The sequence below is a fragment of the Cardiocondyla obscurior genome, linkage group LG15 (genome assembly GCF_019399895.1).
Source record: "Cardiocondyla obscurior isolate alpha-2009 linkage group LG15, Cobs3.1, whole genome shotgun sequence".
Classification (NCBI taxonomy): domain Eukaryota; kingdom Metazoa; phylum Arthropoda; class Insecta; order Hymenoptera; family Formicidae; genus Cardiocondyla; species Cardiocondyla obscurior.
Genome location: NC_091878.1, coordinates 4,007,625 through 4,026,349, shown reverse-complemented (window position 1 = coordinate 4,026,349; position 18,725 = coordinate 4,007,625). Strand labels below are relative to the sequence as shown.

Sequence of the window (18,725 nt, the reverse complement as noted above, 5' to 3'; positions counted from 1 at the left end):
GGGCCTCGATCGAGCGTGTCCTGTGACTGTAACCGGATATACGATCGAGCGTGATGTTTGCCATTAGAGATAACTACTTCGCGGCGGAATTACCGCGAGGACGTTTCCGTTTACGGAAATAAATAACATCGCGGCGCGATTTTCTACCGCGCTTACTTTTCTTTTCCCCCGTGTTCACTCGCGAGGCGCAAAAGGCGAGCGAATCGATAAGCGCGCCCGGTAACGCGACGGTGATTGATGGAACAACAATCGCGCGGAGGCTTTTCTTTGCGCGGAAAATCTCACGGCAACTTAAGGTAGTTAACAACGCTTCTCGTAGATTGCCGCCGAGAAGAGGGGATGCGGGTGGAGGGCTTGAAAGGGGTGTTCCTCTCGACGGGTCGCGCGACAAACGGCTCGGCTAATTACAGAGAGGCCGCAGCGCCGTGTAAACCGGCGGCAAAGGCAGCTGTCGGTTCCCAGGCCACCGCGGTTCGAAGGTTTACGCGTGTCGTGAGCTTTTTGCTTTTGCGCGAAAATGTCGTTGCTCGTTAATCTGATGACGCGATACGCGGCCAGAATATCCGCCAGCCGATCGGATCCAGGCGCCGCGCGCTTCTTGTCGCCGCGTTTATTATTCTTCCGTCCGTTCGCGCGTTTCAAACGCTAATATTAATATTAACGCAGTCGGATAAGTACAACCTGATTTCGTAAGAATCCGAATGCAAAATCAGAAACGTCATCTTCCGCGTTTGCGTCAGCGATAGAAAAACGTGGGACAAATATTTAAAGTTTCTGGTTCCAGTTGCGTCAAAGAAAAAAAAAAAAAAAAGAAATTAAAAAATTAAACAATGACTCTATTACCGCGTTTTATAATTATACGTCTTTTACGTACAATGAATAAAAAAATGAAGCATTTGTGTATTAACGCTTTCGTGAATCAACGTCGCGAGAAACTTTAATAAATTTCAATAAATACAAATAAAAAGTTTAATATTCGATAAATCATACTTTATTAGGTGCTCAAACATAGAAATAACGATGATAAATTTTTCAATTACAATTTTTTTCAAAGAGAAGTAGCGATTAGAACGATGGAGGTCGTTGCTCTTCGTGCACTCCGCTTCGGATTACGAGACTCCGCGCATTCACCGGTTGCGAAAGGTCATCTTATTGTTCGCCGGAGTCGCGCATCGAGCCAGCAACCCCTCGCGATGCTATCGAAGGAACCCGGATCTCTTGCAACCCCCGCTAAGATAATACGACCCACCCACTCAGCGGGGGGTGGAAGATTTCGACCTTTACCGAAATGCCAAACGGGGGCTTTAAACGGGCTAATAACGTCGCTTTCTCCCCCTTCGACAAGCCGTGTGTCGCGATACGATTTCGATTCTGTTGCACAAATTGCCCGTAGAATTACGCGCGGCTTTCCCCGTTGACACTCGGCCCTTCGTTACAGAGTCGAAGGGCACTATCGGCGAAGGACACTCTCGGTCCTGAAAACCGGCGACCCGATTGACTCCAAAATACCGCCGGCAGCTCGTCGCGTATTTTTAACTCCGTTACGCGTTTTTACCGCTGAGAAAGTTTTCCCGGCAACAGAGAACGAGTGGGCCGCTATCTTGGTATTTTAAACCCCGGGTGGTTCAAGAGAAGGCTTTGCGCACGTGTGCATCCCGTTCTGCGGGAAAAAGGGGTGTGCAATGTCGGAGTACTCGAACGGAAAACCTGCCGACGAGATACGCCCTCGTTAAAGCGCCCCGAGGTCGTCGTCGTTGTCGTCGTCGTCGTCGTCGTCGTCGACGGCGGCGGCGGCGGCGGCGGCGGTAAAGGTTGACACGGTATCTCTTACAAGGCGGTCATTAGTCGAATGAGAGGAGGAAGTCTTACGAAGTGCCTGCGTAAATATCTGTGGGACTGGCCGGTCATCAATCATCTTAGAATCTCGCGAGCCGCACGAAATTACGTATATCGCCTTACGCTTCGCGACCCGCCCCGACAACGAAGGGACGAAATTATACAAGACCCCCTCTTAACGAACTGTTATTTTTTACGGGAGGAACATCTCCGTCTTTCTCGTTCTATTTCTTCTTTTTCCTCTCTCTTTCTTTCTCTCTCTCGAGGTGTCGCGATGCAACCACGGCGCGAAGCTGCGTTCTGGAAAGGCACTCATCGTAGCAAAACGAACGAAATGTGTATTTTTTGAAACCGATGGAGAGTTCCATCTCACGTTGTTGCTCGAATATAAATCAATGATACGGGGACCGCGTTGCCATTTACGTGATAACGTAATGTCGCGCGCGCGCGAAACGCATACATCGCCGGCGCGGATAAAGTTATCGATAGGCCGCACAATGCGGGCGGACTATTTACTATATTCGCGATATCGCAGGGCGAGTAATGGTCTCGCCTGACGTCGCGGTCGGAAGGACGAGGCGGGGAACGGAAGATGACGCGACGGGGGCGAGAAGGGGCGAGAGACACAGGGTGGATGGGATATTCCGTGAGACTGGCTGTCATATTCATGTATTGACACCGAGCTGGTTGACTAATGGACTGCTGTTGTCACAGGCTCGTGTTACCGCGAGGGCCCGGCCTCGCCGAGTCGTTTTTCCCGAGAATCGACCGAAACGCATTCGCGTCTACAACATTCGTCGTCTCGGTGTTTATCGAGACTTCGGCCTCGTGAGTCACCTCGCGCGCAGAAATCGCGCGTCAAATATGGTAATTCCCGGCCGCGGAGGCCTCCTAGAATGAGATTTCACGCCGCGCGCGTTTCACTGGGCAATATTCTAATTGCGCGCCTCCACCTGCAGTTAGCGGGAGACTATTTCGCTCGCTGCCTCCTGAATAGAATAGCACGTCGCGCCTCGTGAAGCCGCGAACGGCGGTTTCTCCGGACTTTTACATATTTATCGAGCCCCGCATTGTTGTCACGTCAGACCGGAGACGTCGACATTGTCGAGCCTCGAAAATCCGCGATATTGTGTCTGTAAGCTGGAACCGAAGATCCAGTTCTGATCCTGGCTACGGCACGGTGGGCGCCTCTCTTTTCTCCCCTCGGCTCGCGTATCACGCGAAGTCGCGTTGAATATCCATACGCGTCTAACGCGCGGAAAAAAAATTCCAGGGGCAAGAGGAGAAAATGAAAAACGAGTGATCAAAATTTTCGATCAGAGCGACAGCAATCTCGCGATACAATACGCGCGCTCATCTTATGTCAGCCGTTGATTTACGCGGATTTAAATTTACACGGCGGGTTACAGGTAACGCATTAATCGCGCAAATTGAGAGTTATCCACGTGCCCCTCCCGCCTGTCCGTTCGATATTTCATCGCGGCCAGCAGCACGCTTTTGTAATAAATGGCACTCGCCGAGGTTTTCGTTTTCGTTGACGCGCGCATCCGAAATCACGCAGGATTGCGTCGAAATTAATGACCAAATCGCGATAGATAATTGCAACGAAAGGACTCCGAGGGCAAACTGCGCGATCGTGAAAGAGAAACGGATAACGAGCGTACGCAGAACTCTTCCATTACCATTGGACATCTGATACGGGCCGGACGATCGTGATATCCGGCCGCTTTTCGTCAGACGCATAACCCACCTAGAAGATACCGAAGGGGGTGACTTCGAAGTTGGCGAAGGGAATATTACGGAGGGCTCGGCCGAGTAGACCTCCAGCGTGGAATAATACGATACGCGAGAATCGATGGACGGATGCGAGCCGAGATTTTACAGCGCGATGCCTCTACGGCTTCTTGATTTATCGGCGAGTTAAGGCCTCGGCTTCGAGAGCCCGCTCGGGGCGAGATCGCCGTGTGTCGCAGATCGCGTTCTCGGCCTCCGTCAATACGCTGCCGAGCTGATTTTCTCAACGGAACGAAGGTATTGAGAAAGTGCCATCTTTGCATAAATCGTCTCGATTCGATATTTCGCAGGAACGCATTTTCCGTCGTAATCAAGTAAGATTTCGCAAACTTTTACTCACCTCGCACCTTCTGCTCATCCTGTAGCTGTCGCTCCAGACTGTCCTTGACCTCCCGCTCTCGGAGAACGTCCATTTTGAGCTCGGCTGCAACACACGCAAAACGGGAAATTTATTTTAAACATACGTTCACCGAGAGACAGCGCGAACCGTCCCGCCGAAGGGCGGTTCTTCATTCGCTTGGCTCTTAAGATTTTCCCCCTACCGTTAGTTTTAATTGCACGGTTAGCTAGCTCGCGCTAAGACGCTTAAGACAGCCGGGTGTCTCCGTCCTCCATGAATAATTACTAGAAATGGTCTCATCTACCCGGGAAGACGACCTCGTCGTGGAGGTCGCGCCGAGCCTCCGGCCGTAAATTCTGAAAACGCGGCGGATTTTGAACGCCGACCGTAGTCAGCGGTTAATTTGACAATAAGAGTGTCTGCCACCCATCCGTCCCTCTTTTCCTCCCTTTTCCCCGGTCTATCCACCTGCCGTCGTCCGAGAGGTGCTGCAGGGAGGATATCGCACGGTTGGCTGAGTTCGTGATTAAATCCAATGGCGATGGGCAGACCAGAGCTCGCATAGTTACCTCTAATAGAATTATATTAAGACATGGAGTCCCCGTCTGTTCTCCCCGATCCCGTCCAGCCCGTGTTCCTCGTCTCATATACGACTTCCCGCGGCCGTCTCCGACTTGCGGAACTCCCCCGTTCCCGTGGGAGCCACCGCGCTAAATTAGCCATTTCGAATCTCTGCTAGAGGGTCGTTAGGACGAGTCCAGAAACTCGTTGAACGGCACCAAGAAACCCGCCACACGGTGACCAGTTTTCAGTCACTCTCGCAACGTGACGTGCCGAGGTGAGCGCGAGCATATAAATGAGAAAATTAAAGAGCGCGCAAACAACGGCCTCGAATTGCGAGCGAGCGAGCGCACGCGGAAAAATTTCACCCCGCTGGAGGTGAAGGATCGCGAAATCAGCTTCAAGACACCGGTAACGCGATAAAACGTTTCTGGGCTCTAACTCAGGCGAACTAATTCGATTTAACGGAAAAGTAAGGCGGCGGAAGAAGCTCTCTCTCCTTCTTTCCTCCGACTCGCTCGCCTCTCGAATTACATCGGTGTGCAATGAGCCACGTAGCTCGCAACGCACTTCAGCTCGCCAGTCGATTTGCAGATTTTTCACCGTTAACAAGAAATTGTACTCTACGGACTAAAATTAGACAAATTTTTTTTTAATTAACAAAAAATTTAATTAACAAGAAATTGTACTCTACAAAATAAAATTAGATAATTTTTTGAAAATTTATTTATCAATTTATTTATTTCAATTTGTATTTTTCCGTAAGTGGCGTTTTTGTGCCTTATCGAAAGTTTAATAAAATTTGAAACAACGTTTAATCCGCTTACCGCGTTTCGCGAGCTTTTAAAAAGACTCCTTTGCAGGCTCGTGTATACGCTACCGTTACATTAGCAGCAATTATTTCTCGACCCGGGCTCTCGTGGAGAATCCAAAAAGTTTTCGCGACATACGCGCGGACCGACGCGCAACGGCAGGAGGAGCAGGAGGGAAAGAGGGCGGGAGAGAAAGAGACGAAGCCTGACAGAGAATCAAGCCGGTAGATTAGGTAGGGCCGCGTCGTCTCAGCAGTCTGCCAGCAATTTGAGAGCGTTTGCGAGGTCCATTAACGGCGGTAACTCTTCACGACCGGCCGCCACGAAGATTCAATTTGAATGCTAACCAGAATAGGAAGTTCGCGCCGGGGCCCCATGGTATATACGCCGCGCGCTGTTCCCTCTCCCCCTTCTGTCCCCCCGTGATCCCCTCGCCACCCTGTTATTGCCAATTTCGGCGCGTTTCTGCAGCCCACTTTGCGATCGTTTAGATTATCATCTCTCCCGGTTTCTCTTTCTCTCGGCGGCCCTGGGTGCCTTCCATCTCGCCCTCCCCCTTTCCCGCATCTTCTACATTCTGCTTCCCCTCCGCCTCCCGCTTTCTCTCTCTTTCGCCCGAACGTTTCCGGGGATAATTGAACTTTATTAGAGATCGTCGTCGACGAAACACCAGCCCTTGCATCCAACCCCGAGGCTCACTCCGGATCGACTTGATTCCGAGATGCTTTAACGATTACTCCCGCCCGCTCCGCTTATCTGCCCCTCTCGCTCGCGAAAACGCCTCTCGAATCTATGCCGCGACGGGTGTATCTCGGGTGAGCATCGCGGCTCCCGTTTCGTCGCGTGTTTGCACTCCGCGAAGTGGCTCCACTCTCGTGCGCGAGAAATTATCTTTTTCGCGAAAATGTCCCGCGATTGATGCGCGTGATATTACGGCCGGTTCGACGTCGCTGCACCGCGTCGTCCGAATTACTTCTCGCTTAGAACCAGATGCTACATGCAAAACACTATTTTTTTTTAGAAAGAGCTTCCATTTCTTTTTACGGCGCGAGAAAAAAAAAAGAGAAAAATTCGCGGCGCGCGAGTCTCGTCGAGGGACGAAAGTTTGTCGCGATGGGAGAAGGAAAAAAAAAGCTGGAAATCAATTATGCGAACCTGGCGCTCGTCGGCGGCGGGGGAGGAGCGACCTTATTGAAATTGGGCTGCGGGGTCGTAAGCATTAAAATTGCAGGGATTAATATTAGCCGTGGTGAAAAGCGCTTTACTCGCTCGCTTCGTAAGGAAACGATTCCACCGCCCCCCGTTCCGTTATAAAAGCCCGGGCCGTTCTATCATTCTTATGTCAATTAGACGAGCCCTAATCGCGACCCGGCTCATAAACCGAGAATTATATCTTTAATTTTACCGGTCGTGTTCCGGTGCTCGGTGGAACGGGATTCTGGCCCGCGCGTGCTTTCTTCGTGCTTTAATCGCGACAGATAAATGGTAATTAACGACGAGTAGCAGTCGCCCATCGGTCAGCTTCATTGCCAAGTCTGACGGAGAGATAAATGAATTCCATTTAATTAACATTTTGGTATACTTCACATTAATATTGCTAAATATAATAATATAATAGTCCATGTTAATTATCATATCAAAAATATGAATAATTAATATTTAACGAAATTATTTTGATGTCACCTCAAACGGCTTTCCGCCTCAAACGGCCAAGTTCTCTTTTTGCCGCTCACGTGCACGCATTAGCATGCGATCCTCAGCAACGAAGCTCGCCAGCGTCGGTGGCGGTAGCATTTTCGAGAGGCGCGCGTTCATTGCGATTTACGAGCTTCTCGCTTCGGACGGGCGAGCGATATCGCGCGCGGGCTCGAGCGGAGCCTAGGATCGCCGGCGATAATAATTTTCACGGTGGCGCGAGCACTCGCGTAGTAACAATAACGGTGCAACGGAACGTGCATGGCACTGTTACCGGAGCGATTCATGGTTATTGATTAGTATATACGGTCGCAGGAAGACGGGAGCGAGAGAGAGAGAGGCTGCGGCGTGGCGTTCACAACCCCCGAGGGCTTGTACCCACGACGCGGTGTACACACAAGCACACGCATATTCGCGGACGTTATGTGTGTGCATAATACATATAAATATACACGTACACGCGTACTTCCGACGAGTGGTGCATATATCTCTCCGGGCGTGCAGAGTCGACACGCTAAGATATTCGCCGGGCCCTAAGGCAACCCTCAGAAACAACAATGTCAACTTGCCGGCGCGCGGCCCGCAATCGTTTGAATAGTATAATGTGGTTTTCGTGTTACAACTTCGCTCCCTCTCACGCACGAGACCCGACGCCCGCAAAACAACCGGTCTTTTCTTTCCGCGACCCGTGCGGAGACGTACGAACATCGGGGATCCGTCGCGACGTTATCGAAAAGCGAACGGAAGACTTCCACGGGCGAGATTGCCGGGTATTTATGAATTCAATTTTAACGGATCAAGAGCGGTAATAAAGCGCGGGCGGGAATTAACCGCCGGATTATTTCGGTAATTTACGGCCCCGGGGATCGCGCGCGTCTGGCATTCTCTTATTTGCATCGTCAGATCAGCGACGGTATCTTCAGCGTATCTCCCGCGATTCTTGGCAAGTTTTCCTACCCTCGGAAAGTTTCCCTCGCGTTGCGATGTCTCTCTCAACATTGAGACAAAAGTATAAGTTGCTCCCAGACTTGATTGTAATTTTATAATAATTAATTCCAACAATAAACGTGATAGATTGAGTTATATGTAATTAATTTATTCGATCATATTTATTATTAGAAATATTATAAAATTATAGTCGGGTGCAAAAGCTCTTAAACCTGACTATAATTTTATGGTATTTCCAACAATAAATAATTGCTTCATTATATTTATAATTGACTCGATTATATGTGTCCTTAAAAGTATCAGAAAATTATGGTTCAGGTCAAGAAGCAACTACATCCTCCTTTCGGCGAGCGTACGTATTAATTGCATACATTCGAGCTCTCGAGATCTCAGTGGTTTTCGCGATAGCGTTTCATGTTTCTCAAAGACCGCCGGCCGAAGAGCGAACTCGAATTTCATAAATTTCGCACCCTAATCCTCGTTAATCCCGATTGCACTATTTGCTTGCGAGAAGATCCGCCGCAAGACGGCGGCCGCTGCGGGGGCACCGGGCTGCTGGGAATATTGTTGTTTCTACCCCTGCATATTACAGCCGAATAATGATTAAGTATATACCCCGGTAAGTTAGTTTTGTCCTCCGGGCACGGGTCCTTCGTGGGCGATGTACCCTCCGCTGAATTTCAATTGTCGGCCGTCGACGCAGCCTCCGTGCGGTCCGCCAAGTAGGACGCTCCGCGGTAACCGAGACTCGGATCGTTATAACCGCAAAAATTATCAGCCGCTAAAATTTTCCCGTGCCCGCGTAAATGCGTTTTTAGTCGGCGAAACGCCACCGCTCGAATTACGCTCGCATTAAACCACGCGCGGTTATTCAATCCCTGCGCTTCCGCGAAATAAGCGCATCCCGTCGCGTGGAATTTACAGAACGCCAGGCTGTCGATAATAATTAAAACTTTCCCGCGCACTCGGCACAGTTTGACTTGGCGGGGTAGCGGCGCAGCCAATAGTTATCCCATGCGGATTACGGTCCTTGGGATAAGGGCTACAAGGGTTTCCCTCCTCCGCCGGGATTTAAGACGGACTTAGCCCTTGTTCCGGTCGCTGACCACTTTGCCTCCCATTAACCATTAACGGATCTGACGAAAATAGGATTAGATCGCGGCGGCTAGGTCTTCGGTACGCGCTAAAACTGCTGGCGCACGTAGGCGAGCGCGTCAGGTTTCTTGCTCCGCAGCTTCATTGGCAGATTATCGAAGGTTCTTGTCGCGTCGAGGGCTGTCTCTTCCGCGCGCTGATTACTTTCGCACGGATACCGAATTAACGTCAGACGACGAATCGACTGGTGGTCGAGTACGCATTTTTAATTGCAAAGTAATTCGCTTCACGGGTACGATCTCGTTGCGGTGGTCAGGCTCAATATTTTAATTTTTTTAATTGCTAAATTACTTAGAGGTGTATATAAAAATTTTTTTTAACAGTAAAATCTTTTATTATCTCTGTATTAATATTTTATATTTATTTGTTACAGATTATCATTGCTGTACCGTCAACTCCGCTGCTGCGCATCGCTCGGTGAGTCGCATGTCTTTCTTTTTCTTAAATATTAGTAATTTAAATAAAAAATTTAAAAAAAATTTATTCGATTCAAGTCAACCAATTTTATATGTTAAGATAATTTAATTAACGCAAGATTCTTACGAGTAAAAAACGTTAGAACGATGTCTTTTGAGTTTCGCGAGCCGATCGTATAACATTCACATACAACGATGATATCTCGCGCGGCATATTTCAGCGCTGAAGTTCTCTCCGTTCCAAAGTCTTGCGCGGTAAGATATGCCGAAGAGCATTTTCGCGTTTCGAGATAATCCCATTCTCGCCCTCACCTTCGCGCATAGATCCTGCGGGATATCCGATGGAATTATTGCACATTCGAGTTACACGTGAAGAGAACTTCAAACTTTATCGATCCAGGGGAGTTAATATTAAATCGACAGAGAGAGCATTTAATCAGGAACTGAAACAATCGAGTTTCTTGAGTCTTTCAACACAACATCCTTGTGACTTGTGCTTAGAAATCGGAAATAAATAACCAGAACACAGATAGGAGAGATAATAATTTTTTAAGATAATAAAAATAATATTACCTTATTTAAAATTGTGAGTTTGATAAGACCGAAAATAGCAGTCGAGATAAACGTTCAAACGGGAACCGAAGCCTGCGTTTCCTTCGTCTTTTTTCAGTAACGAGGGACTGTCGACGTACTACGGATCTTTATCATCATTACGACTGTATGCGCACGGACATTAATGGTTCGCGATCGTAAAATCAGCGGCGAGGATTCTCCCTTTTTCTCTCCGTAGTTTATCGAATAATAATATAATTCTTTAACGACCCACAGAGAGTGAGAAAGAAAGAGAAAGGCAGAAAGCGCGCGAGATAAAGAAGGAAACGCGTCTCTTAACGAGGACGCGCGCCGTCTTCTTTCGCTTCCCAGCCACTGCTTAATTACCGTGCGATATACAATTTAATCAGATCGTCGATTTATTCGGCAAGCTCCCCTTCACCTTTCTCTCTCTCTCTATCTCTCTCTCTCTCTCTCTTAATAAGCTAAGATTTTTGAATAAAGCCCCAAATCGGCGCGCGGCAGGACACGCTTCTTCCACTCGATCCTTCTGGTTTATTAATCTAAACGTTCGTGTCGCGTGCGCCGAAAACGGCGCGAGTCGTAAAAAACGAAGCCCGTTTCCACCTTCTTCGTTCTGAGAGACAGAAACAGCTGTCGCTCTCCCTTCCGTTTTCTGACCAATCAATTCGCGTGTCACTCGGGGCCGTAATTAAAAATCGTTCTAATGAATTTACTCGGGCTATCTTTATCTACGCGACACACACAAGCGTGCGCGAATATGACGTTGGACGATGCCGGTGACACGCTGCGAGGCGCGGCTGTAATCGAGCGTCCGCTTATTACGACCGGGTAATAATTCCGAGTATAAAATTATCATTGAGATTGTCGCCGCGCCGGAGGAGGCGGCTCGTTACGGACTGCTCGGAAGAAAAACAAACGTCGGAAAGGCCGCTGCGTTCTCCAAACGCGTTAATAAAAAGCCGTGGACTCACCACGTGGCGCCGGGTCTGCCCCCGTACGCGCAGGTGTAATTTGAAATTATATTGCGACCCCGCGCGCGCGTTATTAATTCCATCGCGTTCGCCAATTACATCGGTGACATTTAGCTGCGGCCCGTATTTCTTCATCATTTATTTTTGTTATAAATGCAATCGCGGTTTAGAAAGCCTCGGAAAATCGAAGATTGACCGGAAGTACGTTCAGTCGTTTTTAAATAGTATCCGAATAAAAACACGCCTCCTTGCTCTTCCTTTCTCTTTTTCTTTTTATTTTATTTTATAATATTTTATATTATATTATTGTAACTTCTTCAAAATAATTACGGAAACTACTCGTAGGTATAACGATGCGGAAAAATAGCAGTAATTAAAATTCACAAAAAAAAAATGAATAAATAAAAGTCAAGCTGGACATTAACTCTCACGGCATAAAGTGGGGTCCAAATAATAAAAAAAAATTAATTGACATCGCGGAATAGCGGTAGCAATCAAAAAACAATGAAATCACCACGTCTCCTTTTCAAATAGAAAGACATCGCGTGCCGAGAGCGTCAGAGCGATTCGACTCTCGACAGCCGGCACTTTTTTCGTCTCGTTCCGCGCCTTACCTCTCTTTCCGCGGTGCGATCGTAAATAACCGCCCAATGTAATAAGACATCACCGTGTGGCTCGGCACCTACGCGCCGATACCATCTTTATGAACACGACACTGTCGGAAGTTGTGTGCACTTCCTCTTTTTTTTTTTTCTTTTCTTTCTTTCTTCTCCCGATGTATCAACACATATGTGAGCTGCGCACCGCGTGACGATTCGAGTAAACGGCGCTCGACTTCACTGAAGAGATGATACCGATACAGCTCGCCTAACGTGAAGCGCAACCGCTCAATTAGCAAATTAATAATTAAACACGTAGATCGACGCGGCGATAAAGCGAGATTAGGCAAGAAGAGGAAGACGGCGCGAGCTGGTGCACGCGAGCGATCGCTCCCCGTTGCGCGCTCGTCGCACTTAAGTCCGCGCCTCTTCGTCTAATCCTACCGCCGATGTCACGCAAGAAAATTAGCGTCGTAGGTGCGGATTATCGCGCGCATTATCCACGATTATACGCATTACCTGACGAGAGGGCGCCGGGGCGTCATTTCGAAATCCAATTATCGCGTCACAGAGCGCAGGGGAAAAAAAAAAAGAAAAAGCAAGCGGCGACATTCTCGCGATAGCGTTAAAACGAAGTTTAGCCCGAGAGCTCGTTCTCTCCTCGTCCCTCTTCTTCTCCGCTTCTTCCCTCTTCTTCGGTTCCCTTATATTGTACCTTTATCGAAACCCGGCGGAGCAGTAAAACGCGCGTCCGAGCCGCCTCGCTTTTCTCTAGGCGCGATTCCGCCGCGAATCGAGACGCTTTGTCGCTTCGTCGAGTCGCAACAAAATATCCGCGGCAATAAACGACGTCGTTAACGACACACGCGGCGTACCTTCCCCACCCCGTCGCGTTTCTCTCGCGCGCGGCCGTCACTACTGCCCTTTTATTGCCGGTAAATTACACGCTTTATTCGCCCGCGCGACGACTCGAAAGCAAACTGTATAATTGAACGGTAGTTAAAGCTGCGGTAGGTCAGGCTCCTCATTTTTTTTTATTCCGCTCGAGCCCGCTTCCTTCTCGCGTTTTATTTCGATTCGATACCGCGACGTCGTTTCCTTCGTAATTAATATCCCTTTTCCTTCCGCCCGTCGACGGCGATCTTATCATCGGCGCGAGCCCAATCCGGAAGTGGTTTTAATTTAATTCCGCGGAAAACGCGGTTGGGTTAATTTGCATCATCGCGGTGAATCCCGTGGCGACATCAGCGTCCTTCAATCGTGTACGGAAATACGTACAAAAATTGCGATAATACGCGATGCGTGCGTGCGTGCGTCCGCGCGACGCCGGAATTACGCTGAAATTACGCCGGGAGCGTAATTAATTTCGATCATTATCACGCGCTATCAGGGCGATTTCGGAGAAGAGCAGGCGCGTGAGGGCGAACCGGGCTGCTCTTTTTGTCTCTTTCTTTTTTTCGCTCTCCCGATGACACTTGTACAGAGCGAGGGCAATAAAGTTACAGTGAAACGGAGTCGCGAATAAGCTACAAAGTAAGGGAACTCTGACGCGTTAGTTCTCTTCGCGGATCGCAAAGTGCCGTAAATTTTCAGTTTATAATCGTCGTCGATGCGAAATCACCCGGGACAGAGATCTCTCTCCGCGAAAAATCTTCTCTCAGCCGCTTTCCGTGCACGAACGATCATTTTGTTGCTTAATTCCGAAGCGTTCGCGCGGTACGAGGTGGCCGACGAGTGCCGAGATCGATGTCTCTTCGCGATCGTTAAGTCCGGGATTTAAGCGACACCGCCCGCCGAGTGAGAACGTCGTGAAGTTTATCGTTGCGTACCACAAATTCTTTTAGTTATTTATTTTTTATTTTTTTTTATTGCGCAAAGCAATTTTTATCTCAAAATCTCGTTCCGAGATCGAAGAGAATCGAGAAAACGCCCGGTGACTTTTCGTAAAAGCGCTTGGACTCACGCGAAAATATTAAAATTTATTGTTACTTCATCATGGACTGTCTTCACTCCGGAAAGAATACGATTTAAAACGGTACTTCTCTTTTGAAGAAACAGATTTGTGGCGAAACGATTGCAGACGACGCGAGGCTTATTTGCACGCCAGCGGGAAGAAGCAGCCGCGGGCTTCTTTTATTGTTAAATAAATAATCAACCAGTTGTTTCCCGTGTTAGGCATAATTTATTAGCCTTCTCGACACCGCGAGGGCCCCTTTCTCGTGAAATTCTTTTCGCTCGTTTCTTCACCATCTCTCTCTCCGAAACCTTCCGCATCTCTCCCGATGCTCGTTTGGTGCTCGCTCGCGGCGCATCTCTCTCGCAAACCGCAGGCCGTTTGTTTTTCCCTCTCGCCCTTTTCATTCTTCCTCGATTTTTTTTTTTTTTTTTTTCTCTTTTGCCCTGGTGCCTTATGCTGGGAATACAGGCTTCCTCCCGTTGGTGCTTTCTTTAATTGACAATCCACCGGTGTTCCTCGGCTAGCCCAGGTGGGAGAGATGTTCGCGACGACATCGTATTGTCTTGGCGATTTTTAAAGTTCTTTACCTCCGTACGTCCTTCGCGTACGCTTCTCACGCATCCTGCGGATATTATGCGAGCGCGCGTCCGGCTACGCGTTTCCTCGCAAACGAGAACAACGGCCCGAGAGGTCTCATTAGAGATGCCCCTCCTTTCTGGATGCTGCTCGGACGGCGCTCGAAGTCGCGAAAAAGTCGAAGCATTGAAAGTCACCAGGAAGAGTTTCATGTTAAAGACAATTACTTTCCGTAAAAGCGTGATCACAAAAAAAAAATCGTAAAAATATAGATAATTTCGTAAAACAAAATTGCGATAAGTAAAATATTAATACAAAACAAAAAGAACAAGAATTTCATAATATATTTTACAATTAAAAATAAAGCATTTCTCGACGGTTTATTAAAAAAAAAAAAAAAAAAATGCTAAGGCTGAATTTTCAAGATATAATAAGCACAGATGCAGAGGCTGTGTCGCTTGTTCTGAAAGGGTGATTACGCTGATAGTTCTCGGACAGAAAAAAAAGGAAGAAGGCGTACCTAAAGAACGTACACGAATAAGTCGCTCGGATGTGACAAGAAGCCCGTGTCCTTCCGTTATCACGTAAGCCAGTAAAGCGCATGCAGAACGCAGATACGAGGCACCGAAAGTTGCGATTCCGCCAGGCAGTTTTTTGCAATTATCGTTTTCCCCAGTCGGACGACCGTTCAGCGGCCGCGGTCGTCCCGGTAAGGATCTCCGGGCTCGGTTCCGCTCCAAAGGTAATTAAATATCTGTGGTCCGGGCATGCCAGCCCCAATGCGCTACCTTAACGATTGTTTCTGGGTCAGAGGTCGGGCCCGGCGTAGATGCGCCGCGCGAACACACTCGCAGCCTCCTCTCGCAAATAGGATGCACACGTACACGTACAATGTGAGGGGAGGAGGAGAAAGAGGGAGAAAAAGAGTGAGCGACCGCCATCATCATCGTGCCGGCTATACGAGGCGGCACGAAGAACAGTATGGGAATTATTATGCTTATTAAGGTGGAAAGTAATAAATTATAGGCGGCTAATAATGGGAACCGCGAGAGGCGTAATTGATGTATGCAGAGGAAGTTGTTCTGGTCTGGCACCGTGCGCTCCTCTCGGATATGCGTGTAAACATACACCTATGTTACACGTAATATTGTACATACATCGTGTGGAAAATATTTAATGGCGTAGAGAGGCCCGGCTTTTGCCTTCTTCCGTCGTTCCTCCGTCCTGCTCCTCTCGGCCTCTCTTTCGGGAGCATCTCCTGCGCTCCGTCGTGGCGTTTAAAATTTGAAAACTAAACTGTTTACCGTGCGGCGTGCGCCTCTTTTGTTCCACCTTCTACCTGCGAGAAGAACGCCCGAGCTCCTTTCGCCCTCTTCGCGAGGCAATAAAAGTGCCAGCTATTTATTGCCAAGCGCCACCACATAACGATTCCCGGAGACGCATCGTCGTTTGACCGGTCCGGAGGTCAATAAACCGATTCCATTCTTAATTAAATCTAAGACAATACCTCCTCCTTCCTCCCTCTCTCTTTCGGCTGTCGCTAATTAAAGCAAACAGTCGGGGGCAATAAAAAGCCGCCGAGACGCGAAATGAAGATTTTTGGGTTTATCGTACAGCTATTTCGCGCAACAGTCACGCGGAATAGATGAGAAAAAGATTCAAATTTAATTAATTAATTAATTAATTAATTTCGCAGAGTACAAAAGCAAGGGCGAACGAGTGCCCGATCGCTTATCGATTTACGCGTGAGATAAGGCGGAGAACGAGAAGGTGGAAAATAAAGAGGGTACACGAAGAAGGGAGGAGAAAAAAAATAAAAAATAAGCGTTGCCGCCGATACACGTGTGCGTACATAGTTTGCGCGATAATGGCTGCTCGCCGGGCGATATAGAGATAGCCTCGGTCAAGCTAGCCTATCTCACCGCGCGCGCGGAAGAAGACGAGGAGGGTCGCCGGTTGGCAGGGTTAAGCATAAATCAATCAGTCTGCATTCAACCGCAAGCGGAGAGCAGGCAACCACCATCGGCGTATTGGAACTTCCACGGTAGGTGGACGACGCTCGCGACGTTTGTATCAGGGTTTCTGTTTGCCCTGCGAAATATTTACGCCAGTCGGAAAGAAGAAGATAGAGAGAAAGAGAGGTCCTTCGCAAATGACGTTTTATCCGACACGTATTCGCGGTTTCGAAAGCGCAAGACGCGTTTCCCCGCAGCATCCCGATGTTTTAACTTAAAGTTACCGCGAGTGCACCACCGGCAACCTTCGAAGCGACACCGATGATCGGGAGACTCGTGATCGACGACACCGCTTGCGTGACTGTAATGGGTGCCAATCGCGATTCCACGCCTTGGCGATCAGCGCGGGAAACGATCTCGTCTCGTTTGTATCTCTATGTATCAGCGGACAGCGGCGGCGATGATTCGCGTTTCATTCGCAACGCGAAACACCTACTTCGACGAGCCGCGAGTACCACGCTTCGCTCCCTCGTCGTGCCGCATCGTCGCGCGCGGTAATGGGATTTCGCGTGAGCAGCCTCCCAAGCAGCGCCTCCGAAAATCGCAGGAGTTTACGTAGCGGGATGCGGTCGCCGCGTTGCCGGGCGACTGCAATAAGGGGCAAGAAGGGCGGGTAAGAGAAGAGAAAAAGAAGACGCCGCGAGATACAAAGAAAGCGGAGATACGTTGCTCGCGGCGTTAAGGAAAGTGGCGGAGAGTAGAGCGAACAAAGAGAGAGAAAAAGAGAGAAAGGGGGAGAGACGGAGAGCAGGAGAGTTTCACGGAGAGGTGAGGAGGGAGGAGGGACGGAGGAATGAAAGAGACGTTGGGGCTCCTACAATTTTAATTAACCCGGTACCGGGCACACAGGGCCGATCGCGATCGAATCGGGTGCACGATCTACAAGGAATCTACATAAGATCCTCCACTCGCGGCTACAACTCAATCCCCTCTTTATATTCCGCGCCCGAGGAGCCTCTAGCCGGGCGGGCCTCGTGAGGCCCGCACGCCAGACACCACGGTGCACCGCGCATAATCCTCGCCGTTGTCCCTCGCCGTGGCGGCTCCTACGCTCCCCTTATCTCGCCAAGAATCGGAGATAGCAGCCTCGCCGTTGCGCGCTCGCTGGCTCCTCGTCGGCCAGGATCTCTCGGGTTCATATTGTCCTTCGTGCGGCACGTTACTTACCGGCGATAATGAGAGAGTAAAGAAAGACAGACGGAAAAGATAGGTGGTGTTTTTTTTTTTTTTTTTTTTTTTTTACCGAAATGCTGCTTTCTCGAGGATGCGTGCACGCCTATTCACATGCGTAATTAGCAAATGTTTGCTGACGATAATTAAGAATATTTTTGTTAAATAAAAGTGAGACTATTAAAATTATTTCTTTCGCCTGAGACTTTCTCTTAACGATAAATCGCGCTCTCGAAAGACTTGCACTTGCCGTAATAATCCACGATACATCTTACGACCTATTGACGCGTTTATGAAACTCGAGCCGCGATGCCGAGGAGTAAATAAAGAAATAAAGCCGGCTGATCTTTGTGCCGGCTCTCGCTCTCTTTTTAGGGCTGCAGTGGCGACGAGCCTCGAGTTCTGCAGGTTCGAGGCAGCCCTCAGTGCCGGTCGCGCTAGAGTCTCGTCTGACAAAGACGAATAATATCGATAATATTCCGCGTCGAGGGCGTCCCGGGCGGATTGGCTTAAAACCGAGAACGCGGTGCACGCGTGTGCGTGTGCGCCAAGGCGCACGGATCTCGCGCCGACGGCGAAGATACGGATGCACCCGGAGCTGGAAGGGCTCGTAACACGATAGCGGCCGTATGTAAAACCATCTGGTGTAAAACGAGCTGCTGGCTCGCTCGAGTATTAAATCGGGCCTCTCTTACTCTCTTTCCGACTACTTCCTTCACGCTCCCGTCCCTCTCGTCGCCGTAGTCGTGGTGCTCGTCGTCGTTGTCGTTGACTGCCGCCACTCTCTATTTTTTTTTTCTCTCTTTTTTTTCCTTTCCTTTCCCTATACCGCAGCGCCCTTTATCCTCCACCTTCTTCTTTCGTTTTTCCTGGCCTGTCGATCGCCTCGCATGGAGATCTTCGCGCGCCCAGAATCCGCTAAGCCGACCCGGCAATAACTGCCACGCCGCGTATTTTGAGCTTAACGTCGCAACGCGCGCCAAATGAACTCGTTAACATTCACGCGCGAGACGCTTGCGAGTTGGCGGCACCTCGGCCGCTCGACCGAACGCGTCGCTTCTTATTAAAATCCGCGAGACCGCCGGTCCGATGAAGGAATTGCGAAACTGAAAGGAAACCGACCTCTCGGCTGCGATACCGATCGTTGCCGGTGCTCGATGAATGAACTACGGACTACTCGGGTGAAATATATGAAAAGAATCAGAGCAGCCTTTATCGAGGCGACGTTAATACTCACTAGTATAATAATTTATTAACATTATTAGAATAATAAAAAAAAAATAAAAATATACTTTTATTTCGTT

The 18,725-nt window shown here is 49.0% G+C and overlaps 1 protein-coding gene across 3 annotated transcripts in view; it reads right to left on the bottom strand.

Annotated features, from left to right (window-relative positions):
* Positions 1-18,725, bottom strand: part of Dac (dachshund family transcription factor) — a 172,887-nt gene that overhangs the window by 38,747 nt on the left and 115,415 nt on the right. For all 3 annotated transcript variants that reach the window (XM_070667189.1, XM_070667191.1, XM_070667190.1), the window contains exon 8: positions 3,971-4,054. In XM_070667189.1, the coding sequence (XP_070523290.1) occupies positions 3,971-4,054 (84 nt within the window). The remainder of the gene's footprint in view (positions 1-3,970; positions 4,055-18,725) is intronic.